The following is a 27,738-nucleotide window of genomic DNA, read 5'->3' as shown; positions in this document are numbered from 1 at the left end:
ATGTGAGGTTATGTGGATATTCGGGTTTAGAGGAGGGACTTGAGCTCTATTTATAGAGATTGAAACCTTATCCTCTCATTATGGATAAAGCTTATCTCGGCCCATACTTATCCAGTCCCATATCAAATTTGAATTAGGAAATCTTTTATCTATCTTTATTAAACCAATTTATATTTACAATAACAATTAATAAAGCACAGTTTGTACTCACAAGCATATTTTATCACACGGCAAGCCAATTTCGGGAAATTTTTTTTTCCCCTTTTTATGTTAGGGAATTCCTTTTCCTAGCTTTACGCACGCGCATATTTTTTTTTTTTGCTACAGTAAATAGCTTTTTGTTGACCAACTATTTTCAACAAATTAAACGTGTAGAAAAGTTCATAAAATTAATTTGCGAAAAATGCCTTCACTCGAACAAAGACCCACCCTTAATCTGAATTCCTATTTGCAAAAGGGATCGGTTAAGCCGCGTGCCCACGACACAAGTTAAAATTACTAAAGCTATTAATAACTTATATCGTCATATTTTGAAAATCCAAAATTAACGCGTTTTAAAAAAAAAATTGAAATGCCCGCAATAAATGTATTTATTATTATTATTATTTGAACATGCAATAAATGTATTTATTATTATTATTATTTGAACATGCAATAAATGTTTTTATATTTGCAAAGTATTTATTATATCTGCCAAGAAGGGACCCGGAAAGTTCACTTGTTCATAGAAACTCCCGTCGGGCGCGGATTTCGTTAGCCAACATGTCAGTGGCGCCACAGACACCGACGACATCGTGGTCGTCGTCACCTTCTTCTTCTTCTCCTCGCCGTCAATTTTGATAATATCAAATCCTTTGCCAAAGATTTATCCGCATTTCATATAAAACCTCCGAATTTCAGACAGCACTATCCCAATCCGGACAGGCTTCATCAATTCGCTTCTGGGTTCAATTCACCGGTCTCTGTTCAATTCTCTCGGCTCAGCGGGTAAGGCCCCCCTCTTCAGCCTTCGAATTCGTTGGTATTTGCCGTGCTCTTTCGTGGGTCGTCGTTGGTTTTCACTTTCCAAGTAGCGTCAGATTCTTTGTTAGAAACGAAGAATTTTCTTAGTATTGCGTGTGTGTGAGAGTTTGCTCGGTGGAGTTTAAAACAGAGTTAAATCTGGATCATTTTGTTTAATCGAACTGGGCGATGGATTAGAAGCGTTAGTTGGCGTCTCTCAGATCGGGCCAGTCAAGCCCGCTCGGGCCCACCCACGCGCAGCCCAATTGGGCAATTCTCTTCCTCAGCCCATGTTCCCTTTTTACCTCCGGACGGCCCATCTTGCCCTTTTTTTTTTTTTTTCCTTCAGCCCATCTCCTTTTCTTCTCAGACCATCTTCCCTTTCTATTTTCGGTCAGCCCATCTCCCCTCTTTATTCCCCCACAGCCCACATCTCTCATTTGCTTTTCTATCGGCCTACATTCATTGCCCCTACGTTTTATTCATTCAACTCATGTCAGTGATTTTTCACCGTACACTTCACGTGGCCTTTGTCAGTTCACGTCCACATCCGGCAAAAATCACGCCCATCCACACAAAGAAGCTCGCTGAAGGAGGCAAGATGGGCATAAAAAGAATGGAAAATGCCAAAAAAGGCCCCCAAATGTATTTATTTTTTCAATTAAGGGTTTGAAGTGCAACTTGTATCAAAGAAGGGTCTTAAGTGTTTTTTTTTTTTCAAACGAGAGCCTGAACAGGGACATTTTTATCTTTTTACATTTTGTGATTGTTTTTCTTTTTCTTTTTTTTTTTTTTTTTTTTTTCCTTTTCTTCTTTCTTCTTCTCCTTGCTCCAGCCGGCCGTGAGTTGTGCGTGGCCTCGCCGACCACCCGCGAGGGCCTACCTTGCAACCGCCGGCGAGGGGAGCCCTCGCCAAATCGGGTTGCAAACGGGCGCGAGGACCCCCGCCTCGGACTCTCCGCCCTGCGTCCTCACCGCCCGCGGCTCTCTCGTCGGCTGCCGTAGACGGGTGCAAGGTCGCTTCAGCCGCGATGAGCGACGATCTCGAACGCGAAGCTCGCCCTCAACCAGATCTTGACCCCCGCCGCTGCCTCCACCTCGGCCTCGCCGCTGCCGTCGCCGCGTCCTCGCCGTTCGACATTTCGGCGACTCAGCCGGCCTTCGCCTGAGCTGAGTGAGGCAAGCCCTTGCGGCCGTTCAACCCACGGCCACCGGTGATGAGGAGGAGAACAAAAGGAAACAAGAAAGAAGAAAAAGGAAAAAAACAGAAGAAAAAAAAGGAAAACAATCACAAAATGTAAAAAGACAAAAATGTCCCCGTTCAGGCCTTCGTTTGAATAAAAAAAGGCACTTGAGGCCCTTCTTTGACACAAGTTGCATTTCAGGCCCTTAATTGAGAAAATAAGTACACCTGGGCCCTTTTTTGGCATTTTCCCTAAAAAGAAGGAGAGAAGGGCAGGCTGGGGGTTGGTTCGGTCAGTGAAAGAAAAGAGGAGCGTGAGGGGAGTTGCACCAAAGAACAGGGAGGAAGTTCAGAAAGAAGAAGAACAAAGAGGGAGAGGGACTCACGCGGTTTCCTTTATTTCCTTCCCTTGCGATCGCCTTCGACTCCATTGGAAAAGGTTAGCCGCCTCTTTCGAGTTTGGTCGCACCATTTTGGCCACGCCACTCGCCGGTCCGAGAGCTTCGGTTTCTCGGATCGGCGAGTCTCGGGCAGGTTCCTATAATATTTTGGCCAATGTAGATCCTTCTTTTGAGCTGTTGACGTGCATTGATGGAACACCCGTCTCCGGCCGCTAGGTTTTGGCCGCTTTTTCTTGGTTCGTCGTTTGTTCATGCTCGTTTGTTCCGATTGATAGTTACTGTCGTTGTTTGGTTGTGAACTATGGCGGGTCCTTTGAGTGAACAACTGTTCAGAGAGGTTCGGCCGCGCGAGCGGGTCCTGGCGGTGAGGCAACCTAATCCAGTGGTTGCGCGTGAGGTCCAGAGGTGACTGCGAGTTCGGACCGAGGCGACTCGAGTCCGAACGGAGGCGAGGCAACGCGAACTCGCATCCGTGGCGACGCGCGCACGAACGGTACGACACTCGAACCCAAGCTCGCAACGACGCCAGCGTGAGCAAAAGGAGGCGCGTGGCCGTGACTAGCAGCGGTCCGAGGAGATGGTAGCTGCCCGGCAGTGATGCTGTGAACGAGTCCCCGCGGTGCGGCAGCCCGACGTAGCGACAAACGCGGTCGGACATGAGGTGGGCAGAACCAGTTGCCATTCGGGAGGTCCGGCGGAACGGGTGGCGGTGGTGGACGTCGACAGGTTGTGGTTTAATGGGCAGATCTCGGCGTCGCAGTCTCGGAGCCCAGTGAACAGAACCAATCAGCTTCCGGGAGGTCTTGTGGGCGTGACCTAGTAGCTACACAGTGATCGGGTCTCGGCGGCACAGCGGCGGGGGGAGCGAAGGTTGATGGCGTCGCAAGGGCAGGACCGCCGTCGGAGTCACAGAAAGAAGACGTCGCGGCGCGAAGAAGACAATGAATAGTAGCGGAGCGCCATTCCACGTTTTTTTGAATGTTTTGGGTTTCTTGGATGGCTGGGCCTAGTGAGATGAAAGAGGAGAGATTGGGCTCGAGTGGTATGGCCCGAGCAAAATGAAGAGCAGGCCTTTCTTCGGGTGTGTGGGCTGGCATAAAAAAAGAAAAGGAAGTTTGGTTGGGCTTCTTTGTTGTTTAATCTATTCGGATTGGGCTGGCGTGGAAGAGAAAGGAAAAAAGGAAAAGTGGGCCTCGTTTGCTTTGTTGGAGGAAAGTGGGCGGTCTGGGCCTTTTGGAGCTGGGCTAGAAGGAAACTCATACCCAATTCGGGCAAGAAAAAGAAAAGTGGGCCTGAGCCCGGTTTATGCAATCCGGGCTCGACTCTGGTCCTCCATCTCGGACCGGATCCGAGAACCCGACTTGGACCCGGCCCCATTTAATTAAAAAAATAAAATATATAAAATAATAATAATAAAAATAAAATAATAAAAAAAATTCGAACAATAATAAAAATTCAAAAAAATTAGAAAAATTCCAGAAAATTAGAAAATTGGTTTCTTGGACCTTTTTACCCCTAATGTGAATTTTCAAACCTCCGATTGGCTTTGATTGAAGACCGATGTCCAATCCGGTCCGATAACTATTATAATTCGACTTTCGAGTCAAAATTGTTTGTTTAAATATTGCCATTATAGATTTGGTCTGCATGTGCTTATCCCGATCTTTATTTGGCATATTTATCTGATTGAGTGTTTACATACACTGTCTTTTGAAAAATTGTCTCTTAATCGCTTTTCCTATATTATTAGGTTAAGGATAAATAGGTAATTGCATGAAATGACGGAAAAACATTATGCATGATCATTTAGTATTGGTTAGATACCCGATAAGCTTAAAATGATATGCAGAATGTGTGGTCACCTTAGGGAATATCAACTGGTTAGGTACCGAAAGGGTGCTAATTATCTAGTTAGCGTAAACAAATCCCCGAACCTAGAAGCTCCGGTTGCGTAGGGATCGAGATAATCTTTCCGTGTTTTGATTGGTTTCTAGCCGACCCAAATAGGCTAGTGGCGACTCTTAATAGCATTTTAACTTGCTAATCATAAAAAAAAAATCCAATGTCACGCGAGGTAGGACTTGGGAGAGTTCACGCCATTGACCGATGGCAATACCTCTAAACCCGTCGGACCCTCCGAGAGAGGCCGAAGGCGAGATCGCGACAGGTTCACGGGTGGTTTCATTGATCTCTTTTGGTAGAGGGGAAATACTCGTTTTTTTCTGAAGTTTTATGTTGCTTAATGATGTGATTTCAGTCTGCCTTGGCTTACTGCTCATTTCCCTGCTTATGTGGGAAGTTGACTCTGGATATTAAAAAAACAGAAACAGATGCTACTACTTGCTGTCCCGTCTCGGTTAGCTCGAGCCAGTTGCCCTAAAGAAAATTAGGAGGAATTCGCCAGTTGACCATGCTAATGAGAGGCTGAGTGATGGTGGCATCCATGGACAGATGCCCTAGGATTCTCTGGTGTTGATGAGTTTGCGGCAGCATCTGATAAAGCTCATAACTCATCGCACAAATGGCAAGGGATTAAGTGTGAATATCGACGACTTTGTAGTTCATTCGTTCTGTTCTATTGATGTTAGCTAACTACCTGGTTGCTGTCTTCCAAAACTTAAAATTGATAAATCTTGTTAACAAATGTGGAGTATTACAGGTTGTGGCTGTGCAGAAACTCGCGTTACTGGAATGGTTCTGACAAATGTTTCAGAGATCATTTGGGAATTAGCCGTTGCATTCTCGTTTGTTCATCATATCAACCTCATACCAAAAAAAAAATGAAATGAAATTCTCAATGAGATGGGTTTGATGGTAGTACTGAAATAGTTCAATGGCTTTTAGAGTGAAATCATTCTCTGAACACTTAAGTCGAACGATTAATTCCTTGACAATGTTAAAACTGATCTCCAAATCATTTGGAAATGGTTTCAATGGCGTTGGGCGATGCTTGTTGCTAGCAAAATATGATTCAAGGAGCAATTGATAGAGTTGCAGCTTAGAAATTTCCTGACTCGTGCAGTACAATATAGATATATTATCAGAAACAACATCACTTGTACAGCTACACTTTAGAGTATCTTCTACAGGCGATGCTTATTGCAGCAATTGTTGCAGCTGCAACTTTTATGGCATAAGCTCAGGTTGTGCACTAGCTATTTTCTTCAGCTCCTTACAGGAAACGGAACCTCCAGTGCATCAGTCTGCAAAATGTGCAAATGTGCACAAGTTGCTTTGTTGGAGGTTACCAACGCATGGTCTAGGTACTCCTTTAGATTGATATATGACCTAAGTAGACTGGTAATGGATAGTTTACTGGTGCAGTAAAGAGAGATGCAAGACTGTATCTGGATCGTCAGTGTTTTTCCTCAATTGCCAAGAACTAACCAACCAACATTGCAGGATAATACAATGGCTTCTCTGGCAACCGCCGAAGTCTGTGACTCAAACGCGTCTGTCTTAGCAAGGGGCGACCTGCGCGTGCTGCATCCGGTATTCCAGATATATGGCCAGAACAGAACGTTCTCGGGTCCCATTGTCACTGTCAAGGTGTTTGAGGACAACGTCCTGGTTCGGGAGCTGCTCGAAACCAGAGGCCAAGGGAGAGTGTTGGTCATCGATGGCGGAGGAAGCTTGAGATCTGCACTGATGGGTGGGATCATGGGACAGTTGGCTCAGAACATGGGATGGGCTGGCATTGTTGTGAATGGCTGCATTAGAGATGTGGACGAGATCAACGAGTGTTCGATTGGCGTCAGGGCCTTGGCCTCGAATCCCGTGAAACCGGGCAAGAAAGGGGTCGGGGAAAAGCATGTCCCTCTCCACATCGCGGGCACGCTGATCCGCGAAGGGGAATGGTTGTATGCAGATAGCGACGGGATTCTCATCTCCAAAAACGAACTGTCTGTCTGAAGCTTGAAGAGAGCTTTTTCTAGGGAGCATGATTCAACGTGAAATTGAACTTTGCCAATTTGTTTTCTTCTCTCATTGATTTACGCATTTGGTAGTGGCCTAAGCCAGAGGGCAAGAACTTCAAGTTTGTTGTTACGTGCTGTCTGTCGTAAAACACTCTCAATGAGAGCTGGAATAAACCGAAAATGAAGTTTCTCAACATTTGTCCGTTCGTTCGTATCACACTATTCACGTTTTACTTACAGCACCAACCACTTGACATCCTCGAAGGCCTACAAGAATTTGACCCTTTATCCTAGCAGGTTACAAATGTTACTTTTCTCGTATTTCCTCGACTCATGCTAGACATGATAAACACCACATATTTTAATGTACACCGTGATCTTATTCTCCCCCAAGAAGGTACATTACGTCATTTTATTATTGGATAAAAAAGATGGAAAGTGGAAGCGAACGCAAGAAGCTTGAACGGGCTCCAAGTATACAAGTTCGGCAACAAAGTCTCAAATCCAAGAAGTTAACATAGACTCGCTACAAGATGCTAAAAGCTATGCCGGGACCATTATCTCAAGGCAACACGAAAGGTCAAAACATGCCTGTAACGTATGGAAAATCTTGCAGCAAGGTTCCCTAGTTCACTATTGTTAGCCCCGGGAACTACGAAATGCCCAGGAGGAAGGAACATCCAAAATAAATAGTGAGAGAACCTTAGTAAAAGGCGAATGTATACACGTTTCTATTAGATTTTGATTCCATCTCCCTGATCTCATCTTCTATGTGGTATGGGCCTTGGCTGAAACTTGCTCAACATGCATTGGTCATGATCGCTCGCGTCATGCACAAGCCTAGACTTTGACAGTAGGCCACCAATCAAGTGCAATGCCAGGAGAGATGGAGAACCATAATCAATTGAAGGTGGACCAATAGAAACAAGGAATCTTTCAAACAAAGGGCGTTCTTCCTCCCCTCCTACTGTGTCTGTCATAAGCGGTGTTGAATTTGTCAATTAGCTCATTCATTGTGCTGCAAAGAGGAGAAAAATTATCTGAGTTTCTCAAATGAAGCCTCAAAACATTGAGAGCAAACACAGGTATTGACAAATTAATGTCAATCTAATCATATTATCAATGTGTCTGTGCACCTCAAAAACTTCTAAGTTCTAAAGCACACCAACCAAAATTAAGCAAATTTCACAAAAGAAAGCTCTCAACCTGTCTACTTGCACAACGTTTATCATGTTACTAGGCTTCACGGACAGACTAACTCGAAACCTTGTGAAAGAACAAATGCATAGTGTCGCTCAGGCTAAATATTGGAGAAGGTTTTCCAACACCATATCTGCTAGGTGCAATTCATAACAAGTAGATTGCACAAAAAAGTAAAATCCTAGGTAGATGTCACCTGAGTCGAATAGTTCCTGATGAAATTCCAACTAGTAGTAGATATTTTCCAGTTTCGGCTAATAACTAGCTTGGTTGGATAACCTTTCAGGCACATGACAGGTGTAGTGGTTTGATGTATATACACAATCCTCCTGTCTGAACAAAACCTTGGACCACCCGGAAGATGGTCCACGGAAGTATTTTCCTCCCTAATCGGGACTCCTGAACATACTTGATATAAGTCCAAAGTAAATAATTCAAAAATTTGTTCATACCTTGAGCAGTTGGTGAGCATGGCCAGGTAAGTAATCAGCAACGTATCATTGTACTCCTGGAAGAAAAGCAAGTTGGAGAAGAATTTAGCAAGAAAGTGAACAACAAAATTACTCAGCAAAAAACATATAAAGTGGAAAAAAAAGGAAAAAAGAAGAAGAAGGAAAACTCGACTTCAGGGTATGTCAAACCAAACAGAATACTGACCATCAAAAAGTCGTCCTGAAATTTCCCTGATTCAATAGCTGGCAATCTTCTGAGAAGACTAGATACTTGTCTCAGCAGAGAATTCTCACAAGGAATCTCACCTGCATGTGCAATCCGTACACACTCTAAGCTATATTAGTCATGCCTATTGATATCCACTTCACATTGAAGCAAGAGAAGTCAAATTCAGAGGATACATAAGAAATGGAGATGGGAGAGATTGGTTCATTGTTTTCCCATGTGAGCAAGAAATATTCTGGTAGGGCATAAGCATAATTCATTCTCTTGTCTGAGTCACATTCTATAGTAGGTGGGCTGCAACATTGCGGAGTGGGGCTCCTCGAACTTCTTTATCACCCCCAATTGATTTGGAAGAGAGAGAAGAACCACATACCTTTCTGCATTGCAAGAAGATAGTGGTGAAGCACTCTAACTCGGCTATTCAACATCTTGATGGCACTGTGAATTCCTGTGAGGTGAGCGGCCACTGCAGAAGAACGCATGTCAAAAAAATGTGGGATTAATTCTTTTTTCCTTCAGTTAAATAAGAGGGAGAATCTGACTGCTATCATCTTGCTTATTCAGTTATTTGTACTATTATCCACAGAGAGGCCTTCTCTTTCTCCTCTGCCTTATAATTTTTGCTTCCTTTTTTTGGGAGGGAGGGGGGTCATCATCTGTGTGGTGCAGATGATGTTTGATAATGGACTGGGACTTGCTAGAGATTATGGAAGGTGATGAGTCCTTACACTGAGTAGCTGCTGTACCTCCGTCAGATGGCTTCAGATGAGCAACGTGATCAACTGATATCCTTTCTGCTTCTACCGTCTTCAAAATAAGAAACAAACAATTCAATTATCCTGGTTAAGAATAAGTAAAATAAATCAGATGCATGCCAACATAAAAGAACATACCTCAATGGTGTAGCTCGCATGGACAAATATAAGCTGTGGAATCCCATCTATGACATGCAGCTCTATGGTTGTGCGGATGTCCATCCAATATAAAGGAAAAAAATCATCTTAGTGTTGCTAGTTGTGGTAATTAATCAACCAAAAAGTTACAGAGATTAGAAGTGACGACAAATGTTCTTAGATAATCTGCTGAGAACAGGCAGAAGCTAATGTTCCAAAAATTTGTCCATAAGGCACGGTATGAAAACTTTCCCAGAGCTAAAGTATTCCTTTCTGATAAGAGAGCTCTAAGGATATCCTGGACTCCTTACTGTGATGACTACCTGCCTCTTTTTTTCATGTATAAAATGCTTTTGAAACACTAAATACCAAGAAGGCCAAGAGGAAATGCATTATATAGCCAATGCACCAGGACACTCGCCTGGTTGGAATGAGGAATGGCAAACATTACCTTAATGAGAAATGAGAGCAGAACTGCCTTACTGATAGCAAGATAATCAACGAACTTTCAGAGAAGGACATAGTCACTTACCACTTTCGTAGATAGTAACAGGGAGATCCTTCTGGGCATGATTAATTGAAGGATTGAGAAGAACGTAGACAGGGCTTTCATTGATATCCATCAACTGTCAATTAAAATATACAGGCTTTATCAATTGTCACTCGGAAATCACTAGAGTAAATGCATGCACCCTTCATCGTTTTGTAATATAGACACCCAACACACAATAAACATAGAGATTCGAATTTGTCTGCAGAGAACACAACCGTTTTGCCTGGACAGGGGCTACAGCTCGTAAGCGAGCTTTGTCTATTGACTTGGAAAGGGGTTGCACCACCAAAAATCAATAAACGAACAAAGATTGGTAAGTATCACATGAAATATCCACCATTCGCAATAACCCCAAAATGCACTTCAGACTCGAACCGTCGCCAAATATATTCTTTGACAGTAACGTTCCAACCTTATTTCCTTCAAATGCCCGAGTGAACACAGAGAAAGGCATTCATAACTATCAGCCAGAAGATTACAGAATTATTACTTACGGCTTTGTGAATATGCATATCGGATTCTTCTGCATCGCTCCCAGTTGAATACCATCCAAGGACATAGAAATTCGGGAAAACCTTCTTATCTGTCGCAGATTAAAAAGAAAAAAGGAAAAAAGTCAGAACACAAAAAGCTAAGCTTAAAACCCTAACACCCTCCGTCCGCACAACGGAAGCAAACAATCACACATATAATCCGCCAACAATCACAAACAAAAGCGACAAACAGAAGACGGATAGAGGGAGGGAGAGGATGAGAGAAGGGAACTGAACAGAGCTCTTGTTTCTTGTCGAGGAAGGCGCGGTCGAGCGAGTGCGTGGCGGGCTCATACAGAAGCTCGAAGCTGTTGAATATCTCCACGGTACGACCCCTCTGGACTCCGATCACGCATCCGTACACTCTCGGAGGATCGGCCGGCGGCGCGGCGGACGGATCGACGCCGTTGCTGGCGTCGTGGACTGAGGGCGGCGGGTGGAGCTGAGACTTGACCCGGGTGTAGTGATCGGAGATGTTGAGGATCACCAATGGATGAAGCTTGAACGTGAGGCCGCTGCTAGATGAAGCCATTGAAGCCCTTTTCCTATGGAGCTCCGGCGAGGAGCTGTGCACACTCTCCTGTCCAGCCTTCAGCCCGAGAGCGATGTGCGTGCAGCGAGTATTGTGCTTCTCGATTCTCCGTTTAATGTTCGCTGACGCAAGCGGTTGTCGCTTGAGCTGGGCCGGAGAGAACTTGGGCCTTCCAATCTAAACGAGCAATCTTGTTTTCGGGCCGAAGAGCCCAATACGCGATTGCCACACTTCCGCGATGGACGAGAAGGGGCCCAAAAAATTGCCGACATGGCGTCCCACTTGCCTCGCATCGACGCCAAAATACATGAAGCTATTCGATCCTAAAAAAAAATACAATAAAAATAGATGAAGCTGATAGAAACACTTAATTTCTTTTTCCTTGGATAATTTTAGGCTTTAATTACCTGTTTTAAAAGTTTTAAAACTTGCATGACATTTCTTTTGTGATGAAAATCATAAAAGTCTTAAACTTATTGTACGGATATTAATTTAGTCTTAAACTCCTCGATGCTTTGCCAATGTTATCCTTCCGATTATTTTTGGGCGGCAATCGTTGATATAGACACAGACTGTACTATGTAGTGTGACAAGTGCAGATGTTGATTTTTTTTTTCATTTTTTTTTAATATTTTGGACTCTTTTTATTTTTTTCTCATTTTTTCCCCTTCTTCCTTAGTCGGTCGCCGAGCTTAATTGGTATCCATACAATAGATTTAAGATTTTTTTTATAATCTTTCCCATTTCTTTTTAATGGGTTTTCAAAGTCTCGATATATTCATTTGATTTCTTTATTTATACAATCATTTGTTTTTGCGAGTGTTTTTTTCCCCCAAAGAAAAGATCAGCCGAGCCTGATTTCTCTTGACCTAAAAAGCGACTCCACCTCTATCCACACCTTTAGTAAGCACGGAGCATCGAACATCTTGTTGATTTTCTTTCCATTTGTCCTCTTTTTCTTTTTGGGGGGGGGATTCAAATTCATATCATATGTGCTTTTCAAAATAGATAAATTTCTTGTCCGTTTGTTTGTTTGATGCTTGGTTCGGAATGGATTATCTGGTGGTAGTTCAAGGCAAGGAAGAAAGATCTCTTGGAAGGTACCAAAGCGACATCCCTTTCGCTTGTGATCGTGGTTGATAAGCAAACAATTGGACCTTGGAAAAGCAAAAAAACAAACGGTGTTTTCTTACCGCACTTGATCTCTTGAGCGAATAAATGATATCGTGTTTCACGTAATAAAATAAAGAAGAACTAGTCAAAGTTTAACATCTCGAATACAACAAAAAAGAGCTTATCTTAAATTCGAGATTCTACCAAAAAAAATTCGAGATTGGATTTTAATCTAGTGTACACAAAAATTAAGCATCGCTTACTGATATTACTAAGGACGGGGAAAAGTACCATCTCGGCTTTAGAGGAGATGGATACCTCGGAGTGTGTCGGACCATAAAAAGGAAAAAAATTGCACTGTAACCAGGGAAAGTCAAAAAACATATGAGGAAAAAAGGAAAATTACCACCTGGCACTGGCCTCTTAAAAATGGACACGTGTACGCACAATGCCGGCCAGAAATAATAAGAAACGTCTCGCTCTCTTTCCTCTCTCGAAAATCTTCCGAAAACGGAGAGGAAGAATCTCATTTCCGCGGGGTGGTCCGAAAATCCTAATAAGTCCTGTCGTGTCCCTTCACTCGCCATTGAACCGAGTCGTCCATGTCTGCCAGCGCTTTCACGGTGTCTTCGCCGTCGTGGCGCCCGATTCCGGTCCCGAGGTCCGTCAATGGAGGCAAAGCGGCGGCGAGAGTGGCGGCTGCGAGAGCGGCCCTGGTCGAAGCGGGTCCTCGAGGTCCGCCGGTGGTCAGGGACGGCGGAGGAGGAGGAGGCAGGGTCGGCGCGGTCGTGCCGGTGCTGAGCGTCGACCGAGCTGAGGATATCCAAGCCGAGGCTCGAGCCATGGCTCGCGCCGCCAATGCCACCGTTTACACTCCCGAGCTCCTCTCTCGCCGATACGGCTCTCGCCCTATCAAGGTCTCTCTCTCTCTCTCTCTCTCCTGATGATGTGTTTTGGATATTATTTGTTTGTGCGCGTATTGTGTGGGCTTACGTGCGTAGATTTCGAATTGCGCTGGAGAGATTGAATCGTGGTTCATTTGGTTGATTAAGTGGAATTAAATTTCGCTAGGTGGTGAGTAGAGCGCTGGACATATTGGTTGCTTTAGGTTCTTTCGCAATTAAGTTGTTGGTGGATCAAAGCAATGGACAGATTGATCAAAATAAGAGGAGGCGAGGTGCTGAGTTGAGAAGGATTTTTACGAGATTGGGGCCAACTTTTGTTAAAATAGGGCAGGGGCTGTCGACAAGGCCCGATCTCTGCCCTCCCGAGTACTTGGAGGAGCTCTCTGAACTTCAGGTACTGCTTCATCTCTGGACATGTGCATCTGTGTGCTCTGAGATTGCAGTTGACGTAATACAGACATGTTACGATGACACTGCTTGATTCCTTATAAGAATCGATTGACCTGAATTCTATTTCGTGCATGAGTTAATGCATTTATGTCAATCCAGATGCGAAGATTGTATTAGAATCAAGAGGGCATTTTGTTTTACAATCTTCGCATTTTATTTTGCTGAGTTTGTATATCTCGAATCTCCAAAGGGGAGTTTCTACATCTCGTCTGTTTATATGATAATATTCAGGGTAATAAGGGAAGACCGTGGAGAGATAGAGCAAGTTTTCTAATGGTCGTCATTGCCTTTAATTAATTTTACCAAAACAGGATGCTCTGCCCACATTCCCAGATACTGAAGCATTTGCCTGCATTGAGAGGGAGCTGGGGCTGACCCTTGATTCGATTTTCTCATCTATATCCCCTTCTCCAATAGCTGCGGCAAGCTTAGGGCAAGTTTACAAAGCACGGCTGAGATATTCTGGTCAATTAGTTGCTGTAAAAGTGCAAAGACCAGCTATCGAAGAAGCTATAGGGCTTGACTTCTACCTGATAAGAGGTCTTGGAATTCTCATCAATAAATACGTCGACATAATTACCAGTGATGCCGTTGCTCTTATTGATGAATTTGCTCGAAGAGTTTATCAGGAGCTCAACTACGTGCAGGTTAGCTTCCTTATGAACTTATGGTATGCATACATGCTCACACTGCCAGCCAAATTTGGCTTTAACTCAGAGGTATACTTGCTTCTTAAGATGTATAGTTAGTTCGAAGGATCTCTTTGCATTTGTGTGATTTGGTAAGCCCTGAAGAATTTTCTATAAGATTTTGTTGGGCTTGATTGTTAATTTTGACAGGTGTCTGCAGGAGGGGCAGAATGCAAGGAGGTTTAAGCAGTTGTATGCTGACAAGGCAGATGTCCTTGTCCCTGATATTTTTTGGGATTATACAAGTGGCAAAGTGTTGACAATGGACTGGGTGGATGGAGTCAAACTAAATGAGCAGGAAGCAATTGAGAGACAAGGTTTAAAAGTTCTGGATTTTGTGAACGCAGGCATTCAGTGCAGCCTTAGACAGCTGCTTGAGTATGGATATTTTCATGCAGATCCTCATCCTGGTAATCTTTTGGCAACGCCTGAGGGTAAACTTGCTTTTCTTGATTTTGGGATGATGAGTGAGACCCCGGAGGCAGCGAGGTTTGCTATAATAGGTCATGTGGTCCACCTCGTTAATCGGGATTATGAAGCTATGGCTCGTGACTACTATGCTCTAGATTTTCTCTCACCTGATGTGGATGTGTCGCCAATTGTGCCGGCTCTTCGGAACTTTTTTGATGATGCGCTTAATGCAACTGTCAGTGAACTAAACTTCAAAACCTTAGTCGATGGCTTGGGCGCTGTTTTATACCAGTATCCTTTCAATGGTGAGTCGCTCTCATATTGATTTATCTACATCTGCATTCTGCCTTTAATGGACCTTGAACTCAAGATGCGCCTCCTCGATCTACCTTCTTCTTTGGAATATCTCTAGTTACTGGTTGCTACCGTTTGAAGATTTTTCCAATTAGGGACAAATAAATGAACAGGAATTTATTTAACAGATTCTGTTAGCGATTGCCCTATGGGCACAAGTTAAGACAGTTTAAAGAGAAAGCTAGGAGCACGAGTAGGTAAGCAGGGGGGATAGGGGCTGTTCAATCAATCTCTGGCCGCTCAGTTTGCAGTTTTTTAATACAGTGTTTTACTCGTACTTTGTGTGATCAGTGCTTTGGAAATCAAAACATACTTTATTAAGTATGCTTAACAAGTGCCCCAGGGGCAATTGTATTAACAAGGCCCTTATTTTATGTATATCTTTTTGTTTCTATAGCAGCCAACAGAAAATGTCTCTGCTTTTCTTCTCTTTGCATGGAAGTTTGTGAGTCTGACTTTTTGGCATGACCATGTCTCTGCAGTGCCTGCATATTATGCTTTGATATTGAGATCCCTTACCGTGCTGGAAGGTTTAGCACTTTATGCTGATCCTAACTTCAAGGTGCTGGCTGCTTCATATCCTTATTTTGCTAAGAGGCTTCTCACTGATCCAAATCCATATCTGAGAGATGCTCTTATTGAGTTGCTGTTCAAGGATGGGAGGTTTAGGCATGTAACTGCCACTATCTTTGTTCCATGCAACGAACGTTGTTATATTTTGGACATTGACAAGAAATGATACTCTTTTGCAGGTGGAATAGACTTGAAAACTTACTTGAACAAGGTAGAAAAGACAGAGACTTTTCAGCAAAAGATGCTTTGCAACCTGTTTTGAAGCTATTATTGGGCCCCGAGGGGGAAGAACTGCGGGTTTTGGTGGTAAAGGAGTCTGTTCGTGTAACAGAAGCTATCGTCCTTGGTTCAGTTATCGATGGATATAATTCTGCTCCTGCTTTTATGCGAACTCTATTATTCAATGGGAATGCTAATGGACCTCTCGTGATGAATGATGATGAACTGAAAAGGATGATAGGTCTCCGGGATCAAGTCATGAGGATATGGGGACTTCTGAGAACCTCTCAGAGTTTTGATCCGAGCCTTCTGCAACCTATTCTGCAAGTAAGACTTTAAGTACCACTGGCACTAGGAATCCATCTTTATAGTTATCTTGGGAAATTGAACTTTCATAAAAAGTCCACTGCTCACACTTTTTGTGATCAATTACCTTGCTGATGATTAACTAGTGATGTTCCTGGCTTTTGGGGTTGGGAGGGTGGGTTTCCTTTTATCCTTTGTCCCTGTTTTTCGTTTCTGCTATAAAAGAAAGAAGCTGGGAAGTGACCTCTGACTTATGGGTTTTAGTTCACTAGATTATTCATATATATATGGAGAGAGAGAGAATGTTGAATACAAATATTAAATACTGAGATGAATTATGAAATGAAAGCCAGATCTCCATATTCAAAGTTTATGGCTAGCGTCAAAAGCTTAATCCGCAGTCCAACCAAACCAAAACGCAGTTGTGATGCTGTCCTCTCCTCTTGGTTATGCACCGGAATTTACTTACTCGGACCACTGTGACTGTCTGCAAGTCATTCTCATTTAGAAGAAAGTGCATGCGACATGCCTGATATTATTCGCAGTAGGAGTTTTGATGGGGCATTGGGGATTAAATGGGAGTCTGAAGTCATGTTACTGAATCATGAGTTGTAACCTATAGTCTGTCAGACCGAGCTGTTGTAATGTAACCTAGTATATTTATTAGATTGTCCAAGCTGTTTGATTAGTGGAGTCTACAAACAACCAAAGATTACCTTCAAGATAGTTGCTTTTTGTTTCGTTCTTGTCTAGTCTGTATTTGTGGCTTCAATAAGGTAATGGTCTCAGCTCCTAAGTTCCTTTATAGACCAAAACAGTCCACGCACTATATATTAGTACTTCCAATCTTTTTTCTGGAGGACTAGGGTTCGGGATGAGTACGTAAACTAATTTGTAAGGCATGTTCTGACCAGGTCCTTCAAGAACCTGAAGCACGCAGCTTAGGAGGGCGTGTTGCTGGTGGAATTACGCAGCGTCTTGCAGCCAGAATGCTCCAGCAAGTCCTCCGGCCGCCGCCCACTGTGGCCACTACCTCCCTATAGCCGATGCGAACCAATTCCTGTGTAGGATAATTGGTGCGTGTTGTAAATTTTCGCTCTGGAGGTGGACGCTCGCTCCATTCTTGTCATCATCATGTTGTAATTTATTCAAGCAATGGTGAAAGATTATTTGCAGATGACTATAACAGTCACAGACTTAGGATGAATGGGCTTTATGGCTTTCAGCAGCTACGAACGGATGGCACTCTTGCATATGAGTTACAGAGATCGGATTTCGACCGACCCTCTGGCTCGGTGCTCTTCACCAAATCGTCGAATCTCGTGGTGAATATAACAACGGATGGAACTCTTGCATATGAGTATCTGCACTGGCCATGTTTTCTTTCCTGGACAGTACATGTTTAGATGGTGCAAATCTCATTCTCGAAGCGTGGGCACTGAACAATTGCGCGCGCACAGCACATGCCGGTCTGGTATTGCATCTCCCATGTGCTATTTCCGGGTTTGGGCGGGCTTCATGGGACTTTTTGTTCCTTCACATGGCATTGTCATTTTCCTTTCTTTATGTAATTACAGACGTCGTCCCCGTACTATAGGCCGAATTCAGTTTCGATCCCTATTATAACATATTCCGTTAATAATTCAACTCGCCAATTTATCTGCGACGACAACTTGAGGTCAAAATTCACTCTTCCATCAAAATGCGGATGGAATATGCCGAGACAGCACCTTGCGATTCGACATGTGGTGCCATTGGCACAGATTTCCAAAAGAATAGTTACATTACTGGTCCACGTCCTTTTAGGAACTTTCCATGTTAGTCCTTGCACTTTGTAGTAGCTAAAAGACAGCTAGTCCTCGATTCTTTTTATCGCAATTTAATCCATTCTTACAGGAATGCCAAATAAAAACCAAGTATCAGTTGGTAATTCCTATATTTACAAGTTTGTCCAATCTGATTTGAAAGTCTTATTAAGATAAATGTCATAGTAAGCAAGTCTATGATGTGGAGTTACTAATGATACTATAATTTATGGGTTTAGCTATAAAATAACGACTCAAAGTTGTGGTTACATAATCTATATATAGTCTTTTCTTTTTCCCTATATATGAATCTATACTGGAAATGTGGATGTTAAATTCTTGCATTTGATGGAATTAAGTTTTACGGGGTTATCAATCAAATTATGCACTTTTCTAAACGTAAAAATCATCAATTAAAAGTTGGTTGCAAATTGGCATTTTCATAAAATTTCCGATAAAGATGTGAGAAAAGAAACCAAGTTTTTATCAAAGTGTAATTTCAGAACTAGTTATAGCTAAAATAAAGTACAAGGGCTAAAATAGGACATTCATGAAAGTACGAGGACCAAAATTGTAATTGGCTTAGAAACTTGTACACATAGGCGCCGTTGGTGGATTTATCGTTATTGACTCAACATATTCAACTCATATTGAGACGGGAAGTTTAGTCTTGTCCTTCAATTGCCGTTATGGGTAAATTGGGGGATTAAGGTTGTAATCTTAGGTACAATTGCGTGTTACGTAGAGTTTTAGAGGCCTAAAGCCTCAATACTTGCTTGGGAAAGCTAAAAGCCCAAGACAGGTCCCATCTGTCTTGAGCTTTCATTGGTGGAATGCTAAAACTAGGTTTTAATAGTTTTTTTTTTCTTCCAAAACTATCACCACCCATTCTTTAGTTTTCTAGCTTATCCACTTGTTGTTATTGTTCGTCTTATTTGCATCAGGGCCGGAGTTGTCACGTGACCCATGCGATTATCACCCGGGTCGCCCGAACCCCCTCGCTTGGGTTGTGCGACTCCAGCCAACGGCCGCCGACACTAGAGTTGGCTTGCCGATGGCCTAAGTCTTTTGCCAAAAGCTTGCGAAGGGTTTAATTTTTTTAATAAAAAAATAAAAATTGCAGCTAATGCCCTTTGCAATTTTTTTTTTTCCAAACACTGCTTATTCCAAAATTGTTTTACAAAGGATTGTATTACCAAAAACCATTTGTTTTTCCCCAAAAACCCCTTAGGCTAGAGGATCCATTTTCAAAACCGAATCAAACACAACCTAAATGTTCAACAAATACAGTACATGGACCAAAGCTGATTCCATATAATAGCACGAGGGAAATGTTTATGCTACTAAAGTTTTATGGACCCTTGCATTTTCTAAAATCTCACAACCTTTAGCTGCTACAGTAATATTGACGACGAAGGCAAATTACAGGAATTTCCATCTTGCTCAATATTAGCGATGTTAGAATATTCGCTTGACGATGCACATCAATCAATGACCTTGAGTTTGAGGGGAGAAGTTAGCGATATCAGCATATCTATTTGATTATGCACATCTATCAAGATTATGCATAATATTCAGAATTATGTTTATCTTGTTACCATAGATAGTCATGTAATAAAACCTATACAAAGAGTTTCTCTCTTTCGTTTCACGTTCTTTTAACTCTCGAAATGATCACGTGCGAAGTTGCGTGCACCATAGAAAGCTAGTTTCGATCTAACTTAAATCCGCGTTAGATGTCTTCGTTCAACCTTCTCAACGTCCGAAGGGGAGTCATCCATCCACCTTGTCGGGTTGATCTTGTGACGCATCAAGGAAACCTCAAGTGCATCGAATCGAGCGGGGGATGCAAAGCATCTTCCCCTTTTCATTCTCGATTCATAGAACGTCGCAGCTAATTGGAAAAGGCGAACCCTCCCTTCTGCAAAATAAAAACATTAGGGGATAAAAATAAAATAAAAAAACCGTAGTGGGTGAGAATTTCTATTTTTATTTTTCAGAAAACTAGTCGAGCTTTATACCACGTACCAAAGATGCACAAGCTCTTCCTGAGCAGAAAGAAAATTGCACTGTTGGCCCCTAGAATTCGGTAAGTTTTGCAGTTCAGTGCTTGCTCTTTCTTTGGCAAGGTTTTTCAGTCCACTTTCGACCCCCGATTCTCTTGAATCTGGATCACAGTTCCCCCACGCAATCAAAAATTAAGTCGCCGGCAGTAATCGACGGCAGTGTGACTTGAAAGCAAAATTTGCTCATGTATACATTCGAATTCTCTGTCGCACATAAGAATCGCGACTCATGCTCATGAGGCCACGACTAGTCAATCAACAACGCATCATTTGCGCTCTTCCACACGAGGGACGAACGCATCGATTCGGCCTACGTGATATTCATCATCGAATTTGTACGCTACCTTCTTCGTGTCGGCGTATCACTACCGAATACACGTATCGATTTCCGTTAATATCTCCACGCCTCTAATTTTACTTTTCTTTTTTTTTTCCACCAAATAAATATCTAATTTTGCTGAATCCGAGGTAGAGATGAGCATGGACCGGGTGGGTAGGTTCCGGACCTAGACTTTGAAGCCGATTCTGCTAAAAATCAATTTCAAAACCGGTCCGTTTCCTAGGTACTTGAAATCGAGAACCGACTCGATTTCAATCGATTTCCTAGTTTTGCGCGCGCGGGGGGGGGGAGGGTGGTGTGGAGGAGCGTGGGGGTGGCGCGTTGCAATCAACGAACAAAATTTGCGGGTGGGGAAAAGAGAGAGAGGCGTCAAGGCATCGAATGGTGCCGTTTAAAGCAAGGAAGGTAGATTTGTTTTTGGTCCCTTTTCCCCTTTTTGTTTTTTCACTTTTGGTCCCACGCAATGGTCTCCTCTCCTCCGCCCAAATTCATCACGATGTAGTGCCACGTGGCACCGTCGCCGCACTCCTCTTTTGTATTTTGTTTTTGTTTCTGTTTCTCTCGTCTCGTCCACTAGAATAAAAACATAATCATTAACTAAAAATAAATAAATAAAACAAGGGGAAAATGACTAATTGAAGGAAAAGGCCAGATTGCACCGTTGCCGCCGCACGGTACTACTGCTGTGAGGCCCTACATATATAACGAGGTACTATCGTGCCCAAAACGGTCAATTTCGAAATTGCGAAGTACTTTAATGAGAGAGATTGCAACGAAATTGAAATGTCGACGAACACACAAAAAAAATAAAAATAAATAAAAAATCCAATAAGGCAGAGCAGCAAGGCACATGGAAACGTCCGATAGAGGAATATTCTCGGTGAGTCCAACGAAGGCGGCTCCGTATTTAATTGGAGAATAAGGTTCATGTTTGAATCCCATTTGACAAGTCAAGAAGACAAGGTCAGAAAAAAAAAAAAAAAGAATCAAGACGTGTTTTGTGGGATCCTTTGGCTTTCTTCGTGTAAATGATCCCCGACTCAAATGAAATTAAAAAAAATGTCGAATTATCGGTGCGAAAATCAATTTCAATTTTCTGCCATTATGGTCCAATAATAACTTAGATCGCTCCCTAAACTTGTCAAACAAGCCGATCGAGTTCGGTTATGATCTAGCTCAAATAGACTCATTTAATCCATTTATGATCCATTTACTGCAATGAAAATATAGTGACTCGTACCCCGATCTAATGATATTCCCGAAACACTTTCATATGTAATCTACCTCAAGAAAATTCGTATCCAAACATAGGTAAGTGAGTTCAAGATCGAGTGAGAGGAAATAGAGAGTCATAGATCCTAAAATCCGTGACAGGGGACGTTCCATGTTTTAAAGTATGCGGGATAGGTTTCGGGTTTTAAAAAATGAAAAAATTGTTTCGATGGGTAAGTTTCAAGTTCTAAATGAAATTCGTATGGAACCCGAAATTGCTCGCCCATAATTTATTGAATGTAACGGACCTATATAGTTAAGAAATGAATTGGTGATATACTTTGACGGATCTATCACTCCTTGATCCGACTAAAGACGCATCATCCACACGATGAATGGAGGGCTTGTCGGGTTTCGACTCCTCTCGTTAAAATTCATAGCGGAAAAGGAGGAGGAAGAAATTGGTGACTTTAATTTGCGTTTTTTAGTGTAACGGAGCGAATTTGGCAAAAGGGTAACAGATGCAAGAAGCTTCGGCTCGTTAATTCATCGATTTCACCCCGGGGCGCTCGCACGCGCGCGGTCCCGAACACGTGCGACCCGCATTATTTATGCGTGTCGGAGATAGAAGATGTCGGAGACCATAAAATCGAATGATACTCGTCTTCGAGGGCGAGGTTGGAGAGAGAAACAAGAGCGAGAGAGAGAACAAACACGACACCGGGGGAATTTGGGGGTTAGAAAGAGAAGGAGGGGGTATTGGTATTACTACACGACCCAAAAAGGCTGAGCAACACAACCCCCCTCATTTCTCATCTTCTCTCTCGTTCTCCCTCTCTTCTCCGATCCAGATCTTCGAGCTCTGCTGCAAATCTAGGCGCTGGCCGGCGCGGTCTCCACGCGGTTCCTCCCGAGGCCAGCTCAAATTTCGGAAGGCTTCATTGTGTTTGGTCTCCGTCTCCGTGTCCTACTCCGTCGTTGCTTCGGCACCGAGATCCGGAGCTGATCTCTGCTGGCGATTTGCGGTTTTTCTTTTTTTTTTTTTTGAGTTTCGCCGATTGGGGATTTGTGCTTCTAGAGAGAGAGACAGTTGGAGGAGATGGAGAGCGAGAAGAAATCGTCGGCCGTGTCCGATGTGGGAGCGTGGGCGATGAACGTGGTGAGCTCCGTCGGCATTATTATGGCCAACAAGCAGCTCATGTCCTCCAGTGGCTACGGCTTCGGTTTCGGTGAGTGTTCGTCATCTGTGTAACTGACGTGCGTGCGTTGTACACCGGTTCAAGTGCGTATGTCGCATGTGTCTGGTCGGAGCTTAAAGAAACTGATTCTCAGTTCCTTCCTGGATCTGGTTTGGAAATCGCAACTTATCAATGCTTCGATTTCCGATCTGTTGCCTTTCCCACAAATTCTTGTGTCATGTGTGTGGATCTCCAACCGTCACTATTGCCATCCGGGTGTTTAATTTTCCTTAGACAGTTGTCATGCGTTCAATTAATCATCATTTACTCCGTCCTACGAGTTCATCTGCAATTTTTGTGTGCGGGCATGTTTCAGCTTGCATGGATATGTAGTCCTGCTTTCGCTTTGGTTGGACACAATCCGTCTCAGCGATCGGCCAGTCTAGACACTGGCAATTCAATTGCGACAGTTGAGTTTGTCACTGAGTTTGATCGAATTTTGATTTCAGCTACGACGTTGACGGGGTTCCACTTTGCCGTGACTGCTTTGGTCGGTCTGGTGTCAAATGCTGCTGGTTATTCTGCATCTAAATACGTTCCTATGTGGGAGCTTCTCTGGTTCTCTATTGTTGCTAATATGTCCATCACGGGGATGAACTTCAGCTTGATGCTTAACTCTGTTGGATTTTACCAAGTACGAATTAATTCGACAGTAATTTTACATACTATCCTTCCTTCCAAGGGGATCTTAAATAGATCGAAATGTAATTGTCTCTGTCGCAGATTTCAAAACTGAGCATGATTCCTGTTGTTTGCGTGATGGAGTGGATCCTTCACAGTAAACATTACTCAAGGGAAGTGAAAATGGCCGTGATGGTTGTGGTAGTAGGAGTTGGTGTTTGCACTGTTACGGACGTAAAAGTCAACGCCAAAGGTTTCATATGTGCTTGTGTGGCTGTCCTCTCTACATCGTTGCAGCAGATTGTGAGTAAATCTTCCATATCTCCCCATTTGCCTTTTCATAGGACTGTCTATACTGAGAACCTGATGATGATACATCTATACCTCTTGATGCTCCACTTGGTCTGGGGATTTTTGCACATTAGAATTGCAGATCACCATGACTGGCCTCTCTAGGACTGCGTTTATTGACAGTTGATTTTGTCATCCTTGAAAGCTTTTGTACCGTCCCACGCTCTTGCGCAGCTTTTCGGGTTGAAAATATTAGCAGAAAATGAATTTTTTTATGAATGTGTGAAACCTGGATGTTCCATTATCCTATTTTTCATGCCTCGAGGAGTCCCAGTTGCTCACTGGGTGTTGAAGGGAATGCTGGGGGCAATTTAGGAACTTAAGCGAATGCGATGCGAGTTTATCGAGGTGCCGTTGCACTTTTTTAGATTGTTTCGCATGCTGTAATGCTAGCTATAACGGATTTCAGGTTTCATAGGTAGCAAACTATCATCTTGGAAGATCGGACTTTAATGATTTCAGACCCGGTTTAAGTGATCCTTTTTTGTTTGGAGTGATGAACCCTAGTTTAACAGTATTTATGGTCATGTGACTCATGTCCAGTCTACAACCATATAGTTGGGTTTTGTGTTTCTTTTCACGTTTCTAGTGGGTGATCTCGGCTCTGTTTTTTTCTTTTCATCGAAATTATAGAGCAAACTTTTCTTATGCACAAATTCAAGCAAAGCCCCATATATTACATGTTTCACTCAGTCAAAACTGTTTTTGTTTTACTGCGGTTTACAGTGAACTTATGAATGCTTATGGCTTCTTGTCTTCGTGTAACAGTCAATAGGCTCCTTGCAAAAGAAGTACTCGATTGGATCTTTTGAATTGCTGAGTAAGACAGCTCCAATTCAAGCCGTCTCTCTCCTTGTTTTCGGTCCATTTGTTGATTACTTCCTCAATGGCAATGCGATAATAGACTATAAGATGTCTTATGGTGCCCTGGTAAGGATAAAGGCACTCTCTCTACCTTTGGTTCCTCCGAAGCATGAATATACACCGTTCTTGCACTTTGGAATTGTTCCACTTTATCTGATTTATGGTGGTCATGTGCAGTTCTTTATACTTCTCTCTTGCTCGCTGGCGGTATTCTGCAACATGAGTCAGTACCTCTGCATAGGACGATTCTCGGCCACGTCCTTCCAGGTTTTGGGCCACATGAAGACGGTGTGCGTCCTCATACTAGGATGGGTGCTCTTCGATTCCGCGCTGACTCTGAAGAACATAATGGGGATGATCATAGCCGTTCTCGGCATGGTAGTGTACAGTTGGGCCGTGGAACTAGAGAAGCAGTCGAATGCAAAGACCGCGCTGAATGTGAAAAACAGTCTCACGGAAGAGGAAATTAGGCTTTTGAAGGAAGGTGTTGAGCATCCTCCCGCGAAAGACATTGAACTTGGTGATTCCAAGGTATAGGTCTGTTATCTTCACGTGTTTGACCTAAATTATTTGTCGCCGCAGCAGTTTGCGGTCGTTTGCTGCCGTCTTCCATCCCGGCGTGCGTCCTTCTTAGAATTGCCCCCCCCACCCCGAAGTCTGTTTCGCTTAGAAAATTCTTTGTTTTATTTAATTTATCACCTTTTTGAGTTATTTTTTCCATTTGATATTTGTTGTGAATGTTATAGGGACTGATGATCGTGGAAATATAATTCCATTCTTCAAATCAAATTTCTATAGTTCACATGTATTTTTAGTGAGAAATTGTACCCCTATCTCCATGCAGTCGAGAAGCCATTTCCTTCGGGCTTTGTTTCCTTAACTGTGGAATCAAATTTCTTGTGGAGTCCCAAATGTTCGGAAAGAAATGAAAACTTGGATTAGGATACCTTCTGAAATCTAATTCTTTGCAAAAATAAAAAATAAAATAAAATTGTGGAATTGGATTATTTAACAAATCAAATTTTAAAATTCCATGGGCATCTTTTTTTTTCATGTGTTTTAAAAGTAAATTTTTTTTTTTGGAAATATGATAAATTCGAATTATTAGTCCGAGGAAAATTTTAACAAGTACAAGAAAATTGAAAACTAAAGGGATAAGAGCACTGAAAGTTTTAAAATTTATTACGAAAGTGCAATTGAATTTTGAATGTTATGAAAAGTGTAATCAAGTCCTGAAATTTGTCAAATTGATATAATTAAGTCTTTTTCATTAGCTCCGTCCAATTAGACTCACAAAAAATGCCGACGTGAATTCATACCAAAACGACATTGTTTTAGAAAGGTTAATGCCACGAAGGAGAGAGAAAATTTTAAAAAAAAAGTCACACTAATATTTTTCATTAGTTTGATTGGACAAAGTCAATGAAAGGATTCAATTGAATTAATTTGACTAATTTTAGGACTAGATTACATTTTTTTTTTAGTTTTAAAATCCAATTATACTTTCGTAACAAGTTTTAGAATTTTTAGTACACTTTTAGTAAAACTAAAAAACCAAATGTTCCCCGTCGTCATCGTTCTTTGCCTTTTTGCACGACTAATTTCACCAGCGCAAATGCCTTTCTCTCTTTCTCTATCTTTCGCTCGGAAACTCAACCGAAAAGAAAAGAAATAAATAAAAAGACTGAGTAATAATGAATAAAAATTACAAATCGTCGTTTCGACCTTCCACTTTTAATGGTACAAGATGTGTTCTCGCGTTTAATCCTCCGAAAAATCGAAAAGGAATACTAAATCATAGAACATGACTACTTGGGACGGGGATCAAAGTAATTTGTGAACCAATGATCATTCGGCGCAACCGCATCACATTTGTTAAGTGGAAGAAGAATCAATCTAGTGCAAGCGTGCCGGAGAAAAAAACACAAGAAAGAGATCATTTTGAAAGCTGACACAGGCTCTTTCGCAAGAAAATGGGCGCGGTCGAATTTAATTCGCAAATATTCTTACGTCACCACCGTCATAGTGCCAATGAATAGAACGAAACGTTCGGACAAAGAATGCCTATCTATTCTACAGATCGAAACTTCGGCGACCACATGCGTCCGAAACCCATCTTTAATCACCCGGGGCTTCACGGAACAGAATCAATTTCTAGAAGAAGAGGAGAAAAAAGAAACAGAAAGTCAGAGCATTATAAAATCTCAAAGAAGAGGAGAATTGGTCTCGTCATCTGGAAAGCAAGAAGCACTTGCTTCGACCGTCCTCCGCGCTTAACTTGGGAGCACGGACCCGAGAGCCGCGATGGCTCGCGTTAAGAAGGCGGAGGAGGCACCGGAACACGCCGACCTCGCACGGGATCCGGAGCGCACCGTCGTAGGAGAACCCGAACTCTTCTTCGGACGACCGGAGGAGGTCCTGGAACAGCGGGTGGCTCAGGTGGCTCGCCTCCACGTCGAACTTGCAAAGGAGGTCGCCGTGCCTGCCCACGCGGATGGGGACTCGGCCTTTGGGAGCGTCCGGGGTCGTCGCTCCGCAGCACCGCAGTTTCTTCACAATGCTGCTCACCATCACGGCACAGCGTCGAAGAGCAGAGCGTCAGGTGGTGTTGCGCTGCTTCACGTATTTATAGTCGCCCCCCCAACCTTTTACTGCGTAACATGAGGGAAGGAAAGGGGGAAAGAACCAAGAAAGAGTTAAAAATACTCTCTAAGATAAAGAAAGGATAAGGAGTTTTTCTTCTTCAATAATTTTTTTTTTTTTAATTCAAGCATCAAGAAGAACTGATGTTCGACTTCATACGGAAGTCAAGAGCCAGCTATAAACCGCGTACGAAGAATATGTCTCTAGTACCATTGTTGTTTGCTGATTTGGCAGTGGCGGTGACTGAAAAGCACTGAACACATTCAAGCCCATGTGGTGCGTAAAATATTAATACATAAATTATTATCGATATTAAAAATAATTTTTTTATTAACGAATAATCTCGAGTGATGCAAGAAAAATGTTGAATCGTGCAATGTTGCCGGATCCAATCCGTTCATCCTCCGGCTCTCTCTCTCTCTCTCTCCTGGTGTCTTTGTGTTCTCTCTTGAATCTACTAGTAAGGTTGACTCGATTGCAGATGAAAAGAACCGAGAAGGCCAAAAAAAAAAAAAACCAAAACAGAAATTGCGAACGCTGAACGCCGAGCTCCCAAATATTCAGCGGACTTGGTCTCCACAAGAAGATGGTGATCACATAGATAAGCGACTTCATCAGACATCCCACCGGTGGATGTTTCTCCAAGCATCTTAGTTGCGAAGCTCATGGCCAGAAGCGATGTGTTG

General features: G+C 42.8%; 5 protein-coding genes across 9 annotated transcripts; 3 read left to right on the top strand and 2 right to left on the bottom strand.

Annotated features, from left to right (window-relative positions):
* The first annotated feature begins 804 nt into the window (after positions 1 to 804).
* Positions 805 to 6,697, top strand: LOC115731207 (putative 4-hydroxy-4-methyl-2-oxoglutarate aldolase 3). 3 transcript variants are annotated; one of them, XR_007197494.1, is made up of 2 exons: positions 805 to 987; positions 5,547 to 5,915. XR_007197494.1 is itself a non-coding variant. In XM_030662179.2 (2 exons), the coding sequence occupies exon 2, from the start codon at positions 5,998 to 6,000 to the stop codon at positions 6,496 to 6,498; it is 501 nt and encodes a 166-aa protein (XP_030518039.1). In that variant the 5' UTR covers positions 805 to 987; positions 5,989 to 5,997; the 3' UTR covers positions 6,499 to 6,697. The 3 variants fall into 3 exon arrangements, 2 of the variants coding, with proteins under 2 accessions (XP_030518039.1, XP_048130389.1); XM_030662179.2 differs by lacking the exon at positions 5,547 to 5,915 and adding an exon at positions 5,989 to 6,697; XM_048274432.1 differs by lacking the exon at positions 805 to 987 and adding an exon at positions 5,989 to 6,697 and having other exon boundaries at positions 5,623 to 5,806.
* A 247-nt stretch (positions 6,698 to 6,944) lies between these two features.
* Positions 6,945 to 11,008, bottom strand: LOC115728874 (COP9 signalosome complex subunit 6a-like). 2 transcript variants are annotated; one of them, XM_030659620.2, is made up of 9 exons: positions 10,598 to 11,008; positions 10,322 to 10,410; positions 9,807 to 9,900; positions 9,275 to 9,336; positions 9,110 to 9,188; positions 8,755 to 8,847; positions 8,361 to 8,461; positions 8,156 to 8,211; positions 6,945 to 7,521 (listed from the first exon to the last, which is right to left on the bottom strand). In XM_030659620.2, the coding sequence occupies exons 1-9, from the start codon at positions 10,890 to 10,892 to the stop codon at positions 7,440 to 7,442; spliced, it is 951 nt and encodes a 316-aa protein (XP_030515480.1). In that variant the 5' UTR covers positions 10,893 to 11,008; the 3' UTR covers positions 6,945 to 7,439. The 2 variants fall into 2 exon arrangements, with proteins under 2 accessions (XP_030515480.1, XP_048130387.1); XM_048274430.1 differs by having other exon boundaries at positions 6,945 to 7,476.
* A 1,480-nt stretch (positions 11,009 to 12,488) lies between these two features.
* LOC115727113 (protein ACTIVITY OF BC1 COMPLEX KINASE 3, chloroplastic) lies at positions 12,489 to 17,119 on the top strand. The gene is made up of 7 exons (XM_030657628.2): positions 12,489 to 12,922; positions 13,077 to 13,304; positions 13,672 to 14,007; positions 14,210 to 14,765; positions 15,297 to 15,483; positions 15,567 to 15,933; positions 16,827 to 17,119. Exons 1-7 carry the CDS (start codon positions 12,608 to 12,610, stop codon positions 16,953 to 16,955), a joined length of 2,118 nt encoding a protein of 705 aa, XP_030513488.1. The 5' UTR covers positions 12,489 to 12,607; the 3' UTR covers positions 16,956 to 17,119.
* A 4,933-nt stretch (positions 17,120 to 22,052) lies between these two features.
* On the top strand, positions 22,053 to 25,217 carry LOC115727997 (UDP-rhamnose/UDP-galactose transporter 2). Of its 2 annotated transcripts, none has more exons than XM_048274617.1 (6): positions 22,053 to 22,564; positions 23,023 to 23,207; positions 23,297 to 23,497; positions 24,314 to 24,475; positions 24,587 to 25,051; positions 25,085 to 25,217. In XM_048274617.1, exons 1-5 carry the CDS (start codon positions 22,435 to 22,437, stop codon positions 24,944 to 24,946), a joined length of 1,038 nt encoding a protein of 345 aa, XP_048130574.1. In that variant the 5' UTR covers positions 22,053 to 22,434; the 3' UTR covers positions 24,947 to 25,051; positions 25,085 to 25,217. The 2 variants fall into 2 exon arrangements, with proteins under 2 accessions (XP_048130574.1, XP_048130573.1); XM_048274616.1 differs by having other exon boundaries at positions 24,587 to 25,054; positions 25,088 to 25,217.
* A 1,376-nt stretch (positions 25,218 to 26,593) lies between these two features.
* Positions 26,594 to 27,069, bottom strand: LOC125313857 (auxin-induced protein 15A). Its single transcript, XM_048274618.1, has one exon. It carries the CDS (start codon positions 26,978 to 26,980, stop codon positions 26,639 to 26,641), a length of 342 nt encoding a protein of 113 aa, XP_048130575.1. The 5' UTR covers positions 26,981 to 27,069; the 3' UTR covers positions 26,594 to 26,638.
* Positions 27,070 to 27,738: the final 669 nt, after the last annotated feature.

Source organism: Rhodamnia argentea, chromosome 2 (genome assembly GCF_020921035.1).
Source record: "Rhodamnia argentea isolate NSW1041297 chromosome 2, ASM2092103v1, whole genome shotgun sequence".
Lineage (NCBI taxonomy): Eukaryota > Viridiplantae > Streptophyta > Magnoliopsida > Myrtales > Myrtaceae > Rhodamnia > Rhodamnia argentea.
Note: the sequence above shows the minus strand (reverse complement) of the source record. Positions and strands in the feature narration are given on the sequence as shown.

Coding starts and splice junctions, on each gene's coding strand:
- LOC115731207 (XM_030662179.2), top strand. CDS start 5,998: ATGGCTTCTCTGGCAACCGCCGAAGTCTGTGACTCAAACGCGTCTGTC.
- LOC115728874 (XM_030659620.2), bottom strand. CDS start 10,892: ATGGCTTCATCTAGCAGCGGCCTCACGTTCAAGCTTCATCCATTGGTG. Junction 9,189..9,274: donor ATGCGAGCTACACCATTGAG/GTATGTTCTTTT, acceptor CTTATTTTGAAG/ACGGTAGAAGCAGAAAGGAT. Junction 8,848..9,109: donor AGGTACAGCAGCTACTCAGT/GTAAGGACTCAT, acceptor GTTCTTCTGCAG/TGGCCGCTCACCTCACAGGA.
- LOC115727113 (XM_030657628.2), top strand. CDS start 12,608: ATGTCTGCCAGCGCTTTCACGGTGTCTTCGCCGTCGTGGCGCCCGATT. Junction 13,305..13,671: donor AGGAGCTCTCTGAACTTCAG/GTACTGCTTCAT, acceptor TTACCAAAACAG/GATGCTCTGCCCACATTCCC. Junction 15,484..15,566: donor TTCAAGGATGGGAGGTTTAG/GCATGTAACTGC, acceptor ACTCTTTTGCAG/GTGGAATAGACTTGAAAACT.
- LOC115727997 (XM_048274617.1), top strand. CDS start 22,435: ATGGAGAGCGAGAAGAAATCGTCGGCCGTGTCCGATGTGGGAGCGTGG. Junction 22,565..23,022: donor TGGCTACGGCTTCGGTTTCG/GTGAGTGTTCGT, acceptor TTTTGATTTCAG/CTACGACGTTGACGGGGTTC. Junction 24,476..24,586: donor AGATGTCTTATGGTGCCCTG/GTAAGGATAAAG, acceptor GGTCATGTGCAG/TTCTTTATACTTCTCTCTTG.
- LOC125313857 (XM_048274618.1), bottom strand. CDS start 26,980: ATGGTGAGCAGCATTGTGAAGAAACTGCGGTGCTGCGGAGCGACGACC.